This window comes from Diplotaxodon limnothrissa, linkage group LG4, assembly GCF_057381915.1.
Source record: "Diplotaxodon limnothrissa isolate DT_005_m linkage group LG4, D_limnothrissa_male_GT1.1, whole genome shotgun sequence".
Lineage (NCBI taxonomy): Eukaryota > Metazoa > Chordata > Actinopteri > Cichliformes > Cichlidae > Diplotaxodon > Diplotaxodon limnothrissa.
The window spans coordinates 14,138,837-14,144,333 of NC_140599.1; the positions used below are offsets into that span (position 1 = coordinate 14,138,837).

The 5,497-nt window shown below is 38.1% G+C and overlaps 1 protein-coding gene across 1 annotated transcript; it reads left to right on the forward strand.

Moving 5' to 3' along the window:
* Nucleotides 1-202: 202 nt before the first annotated feature.
* Nucleotides 203-3,850, forward strand: LOC146633440 (uncharacterized). Its single transcript, XM_085352234.1, has 7 exons — nt 203-434; nt 727-890; nt 997-1,093; nt 1,261-1,602; nt 2,283-2,433; nt 2,896-3,005; nt 3,112-3,850. The coding sequence occupies exons 1-7, from the start codon at nt 270-272 to the stop codon at nt 3,439-3,441; spliced, it is 1,359 nt and encodes a 452-aa protein (XP_085208360.1). The 5' UTR covers nt 203-269; the 3' UTR covers nt 3,442-3,850.
* Nucleotides 3,851-5,497: the final 1,647 nt, after the last annotated feature.

Below are 5,497 nucleotides of genomic sequence, written 5' to 3' on the forward strand. Positions count from 1 at the left end.
TTTTTGCTGGAAACATGCTCTGATATAGTTTCTTTTTTATGCAGACCTTATGAGGAAGTAATAGTCAGTGTTATTTAAAAAACAAAAAAACAACAGCAACTTGACCATGCACTTTAGCCATGTGTTTCTTTTTTTTTCAGCACGAATATGACAACTTAGAATCTGTCAAAGTCCTTGTAACCACTTTTATAGATGAGAAAGAGATTTGTAAAAAAATTCTTCATGTCAGCAGTGCCAAAGACATCATAGGTCAAAGCCAAGCTCAGCACATGGGCTGCGTGCTTGATAGGTTGCTAAAGCATAACACTGATTTCATGGAATATATTGATGTTGACAATGAGGTAGACGTTAAGGACTTTGATAGATTCCATATCTTCCTGTCAGCCAGAGGGCCACCGATGGAAACCTCTCTTGGGGAGATTAGACAAAATCAGGTACACTTTGCATTTCTTCAGTTTCCTAAGTCATAAAATGTGTTTTAACAGTTATTAACTATTAGTCAGGATCAGATTTATTCACCAAGTAGCAACTAGAAGATAAAATCAATTTAATTATTATTCAGAATTTCTTTTAGTCATTGCGTTATAATCACGGTAATTAAGAAACCGCCTTCTTCTGCTGCAGCTTTTTGAGTAAACTCATGCTTCTATGCTCTGTGGAAATTTGCTGTCATGACTTTGAAGATTATTGCAGAGAGGTAAAGTGTCTGGTGTTGCCTTTACACAGTCTACCATTACCACAGAAGAACAAAGTCAACCCCTGAAGTCACTACTCAAGAGGAAAGCCCCACAGATTCTTAAGGAGTATGAAACTACAGGTACCCTGTCAGTGCCATCGAGGAAGCTTCTTGTGAAGACTTGCATTGGGGATTTGGTGGAGAGGTGTGGTTAGTAAGTATAGCACCTTACTGCACTTTGTTAAAATTTTGCAATGAATGTTTTCTTTAAAAATGTTGAAGTGCACAGGAGTAAAAAAAAGGTTACCTTTATTTTCCAGTTACCCTCTTAGTGCAGAGAAGTTGACTGTAGCAAAAAGCATCATCACCACTTTTCCATCCCTGAGTGTCCGAGTGGCAGGACAGGGGGAAGGATTTGTAAGTAAATTTAGCATTTTAATAATGTAAATTCCACTACATACTTGCACTTGTTCCCACTTACTGTGTATCTTTTAACCTTTATCTCATTATTTATTAGAGCGGGTTTTTTTCTCAGTTAAAATTGCTCAGCTGTTATCCATATACCTCTGTCCTTTCTTCCTCAGGAGCATTATTATGATCCAGTCTCTCATTGTGGATTCCTAGAGACTAAACTGCGCAACCTTAGACGGAATCTCGACCAGGGGCAGAGACGTTATAAGAAGCGAAAAGTGACCAATGACTGTGGTGAAGACAAGAAGCTCAGGCAAGAGGATGGGAATACCAGCAGCACAGATGAGTGGGTCACCCTGATCAAAAGATTGCGGCCCTCAGCTGAGAACCTTCCAACTATCATGTCAGGCATGGAGGAAACATACACCAGTCGCAGAGCCTGGATTAGCAAGGACTCCCCCACTGCTGCTGAAATATTCAGAAAGTACCCACGGTTTTTGGACATGCCAAGTCTGGTAAGTTGCTTGGTTCCCTGGTAATGGTTTATGTACTCCTTCTCCACTCAGTTGTGTATTGCATACAAAGTATGTAACAGGAGTGGATACATTTGGAGGTATGTTTATGAGCTCCTAGTGAATATTTTGAAAGTTTTATAATTTCAGAGTTGGATCTTTATTCACTGGGCTTTTATTACAATGAGCATCACGTTTCAAATGATCCAAAATCTTAGTCGTGCCACCAAATGACTATCTAATAGTAGGGACATCAAATGACAATGCAGAAGGTGCTGCTCGTGGAAGTGAAAAAACGACAAAAGGATCACCTAAATTTGTACGAACTCTGCTTTCACCTATTTTCAGCAAAAAAGCTCTACAGGACAAACCGCAGACAAAATAAGAAATTGGCTGCTAGAAAGTTGAACATCAGCTAAAAAGTCCTATTTTTTTTCTCAGGGTCTGATGGGACCCAAATCATAGCTAAAATTAAGGAATAATAGACTTGTATTCAAATACCACTCCAAGTAAATTGTTATGTTTCACTGTGTAGGTAAGCTTGATGTGGAAGTGGGTAACAGAAATGTGATACTGTAAGGTTTGATTTTAGCCATACAGCTACCAAATGGGCAGAATGTACTTTTAATTTCATGTATTTAATGCTTAATTTTAAACTTAAATACTTTTTTTCTCTCCATTAGCTGGACTTGGAGTTTGGCAAGCTTACAGGAGGAAAGGTGGACCTCTTTTTACGAAAATGGGAAGCCAGTATCATTCCGAAACTCAAATCAGTAGCTGCCCTGGAAACAAGAATGTCCTCTCTGTTGAAGGATTTTGAAGAGAAGACTGAAGGTATTTTTCCATCCCCCCCGCCTCACGTTTACTATTAGAAAGTAAGAAAAAAAGGATGATCAAATTAATAGTTCTGTTTACTGTCTTTAGATGACAAGTAAGTGGATGTTAAAGGCTGAATAGAAAAACTATACAAGAAGGGGTTATATTTTTAAATTTTGTTGTTCTTTTTCAAAGAAATTGTTAGATGCCACCCTTTGGTAAATGAATTGAAATATGTCTATGTTTACTGATGGTGGAGAATGAGGTCTATGGAGATGGTTGTAAGGAGAATTTAAATTATGTGGCCTTGGGCGACTTTATTAGCTGCACATATAAGCCAAATGAGGTGCATTAAGCCTCTGCATTTCTGATTTCATCTATTCACAAAAGAAAAAGTCATTTTTGATGTACATCTCATAATTCATTAAATAACACATTTCTGTATTTTGAATAATTTTACATCTTGCTTTTCTTTGCTAGATGAGGTTTGTTACACTGCCCTTGTGGTGTTAACACACCTGCTCCCACCAGTTGGTGCCAGTCGTTGCAGCCTTAAATCAGCTATAACGCACTTGGTTGATTTTGCACTGGTATGTATTCAGTACAGTTCTCATGGTATTTACCTGAGGAAAGCATTGGTCAACACCTCACTGAATACTTCTCTAAAAATCTATCTTTATCTTCCCCATCTCCAAGCCTGGAACAAGTATTGCATCGCTTTGCAGTGATCCTGAAGCATCATCCACAACACACCAACCCCAGCTGATATGCATCGGTGATCTAAAGAGTGCAACCAGGCAGTACATCATTGTTGCTAAGAATGATAAAGTAACCATTCCTCTGAATGATGGCCTGACGTGTGCTGTGGATAAGCTTTTCAAACTGTACTGGGTATGTAACTTGTCCTATCCAGCACCGCTTGGCTCCGTCTTCACCTTCTTTGAGTTTGTCTATGACCTGCCGCTGTCCACCCAAAGGAAAACCAAAGTACTGGAGCTGATTGCACAGATTAAAGCATGCAAGTAAAATGTTCACCTGTCCAAAATGTAGAGAGTCTCTGTTCACAGAGGTGAGAAACCTCATTTGGCATCTTCGTCAAATACACTGCTTAACAGATGGACAAAACTTGAAAATTATATGTAGCCAAGATGGCTGCCCAAGGACGTATTATAACTTAAATTCATTTTCAAAGCACCTGCATAGATCTCATTCTACTTCATCTTCAATGGATGCTGACTCAGTTCAACCTTCTTACCAAGGAGAGACATCAAACAGTTCAGTTGAAACTGATGATCTAGTTCCTGATGTTTTGGAGATACCCAGTGATGTAGCAGGTGCAGTATCAAAGTTAAAAAACTATACTGATCTTGGTGAATGTGCTGCTTCTTTTATGGCACAGATGTATGCATCATCAAATATTACTTTAACAGATGTTACAAGAAGTGTAAACTGTACAAAGGAGTTGCTTGAGAAAACTGTAGACTGTTTGCAACAGTCAACTGCTGCTTTGTTGAGTAGCTTGGATGTACCACAAGACAGTGAGGCTGTTCAAGCATTAATGAAGGAGTTTGAAAGTGCTAAAAACATATTTGAAGATGTAGACACGAAATATAAAATGAACAAATACTTCACTGAGAAGTTTTCCCTTGTTAAACCACAGGAAATCTTTCTGGGTCACAGGTCAGATACTGTAAGAAAAGATGGTCAGATGAAACAGGTTTTGGCAGCAGATACATGCCAGTATGTATCAGTCATTGAAACGCTCAAGTTTGTATTCCAACATGAGGACATTCAGGACTTCTTTGTTCAGAATAAGAAGAACACTGATGCCAAAATGCGTGATTACTGTGATGGCTCTCACTTTTCCTCACACCCATTGTTTAAAATGTACCCTGATGCTCTTCAAATGCAACTTTACTTTGATGACTTTGAAACAACAAATCCTTTAGGTTCCAAGACAAAAATACATAAGCTAGGAGCTGTGTATTTTACCTTGAAGAATTTGCCACCAGAGTGGAATTCCTCACTTGCAAATATTCACCTGTGTCTTTTGTTTAACTCAATTGACAGGGAGGTATATGGATTTGACAAGATTTTGAAACCACTTCTTGATGACTTGAGATTTCTTGAAAATTCTGGTCTAATTGTGGATTTAAAAGGTCATAGCCATCAACTATATGGTACAGTTTGTGTGTTAACAGCAGATAATTTGGCAATTCATTCACTTTGTGGCTACCTTGAAAGTTTCTCTGCAAACAAATTCTGTCAGTTTTGCATGATTGACAAAGCAGATGCACAGTTGATATATGATGAAGACAAAGTTGAGTTGCGCACCAAAGACAGTTATCAGGAACATGTCAGCTTAAACGAACCAAGCAAAACTGGTGTAAAAGAGGACTCCTGTCTGAATAACCTTAAGTATTTTCATGTAACACAAAACATAAGTGTTGATATCATGCATGATGTACTTGAAGGTGTAGCCCCTTTAGAGGTTAAGTTAATGCTTCGCCATTTCATTTATGAGGAGAAGTTGTTGACTTTGGAACAGCTAAATGAGAGGATTTCCAGTTTTCAATATGGATATGGAGACATTAAAAACAAGCCAAGTGTTATAATGAACTTGAGAAACAGTGAGAGTGCATTAAAACAGACAGCATCTCAAATGTGGTGCCTTTTACTGGTCTTGCCCTTTTTGTTGGGAGATTGTGTAGACCGAAAAAGTCAACATTGGCATTTATTTATTTTACTGAGAGAGATATGCAGTATCATCTTTGCACCAGTCGTTACAAGGGGACTTGCAGTATTCTTAAAAGAACTGATAATAGAGCACCATACTCTTTTCAAACAGCTGTATGCCACAAATCTTATTCCGAAACATCATTTTATGATACATTATCCAAGAATGATGGTTTTGTTTGGACCTCTGTCTAAACTTTGGTGTATGCGATTTGAATCCAAGCACAATCCATTTAAAAGACTAGCACATTCAGTTTGTAACTTCAAAAATGTGTCAAAAACATTGGCTTTTAAACATCAGGTTCAACACATGTATCACTATAAGCATAGTGATAATCTAGCTAAG

Coding starts and splice junctions, on each gene's coding strand:
- LOC146633440 (XM_085352234.1), top strand. CDS start 270: ATGGGCTGCGTGCTTGATAGGTTGCTAAAGCATAACACTGATTTCATG. Junction 435..726: donor GGGAGATTAGACAAAATCAG/GTACACTTTGCA, acceptor GCCTTTACACAG/TCTACCATTACCACAGAAGA. Junction 3,006..3,111: donor ACTTGGTTGATTTTGCACTG/GTATGTATTCAG, acceptor CCCATCTCCAAG/CCTGGAACAAGTATTGCATC.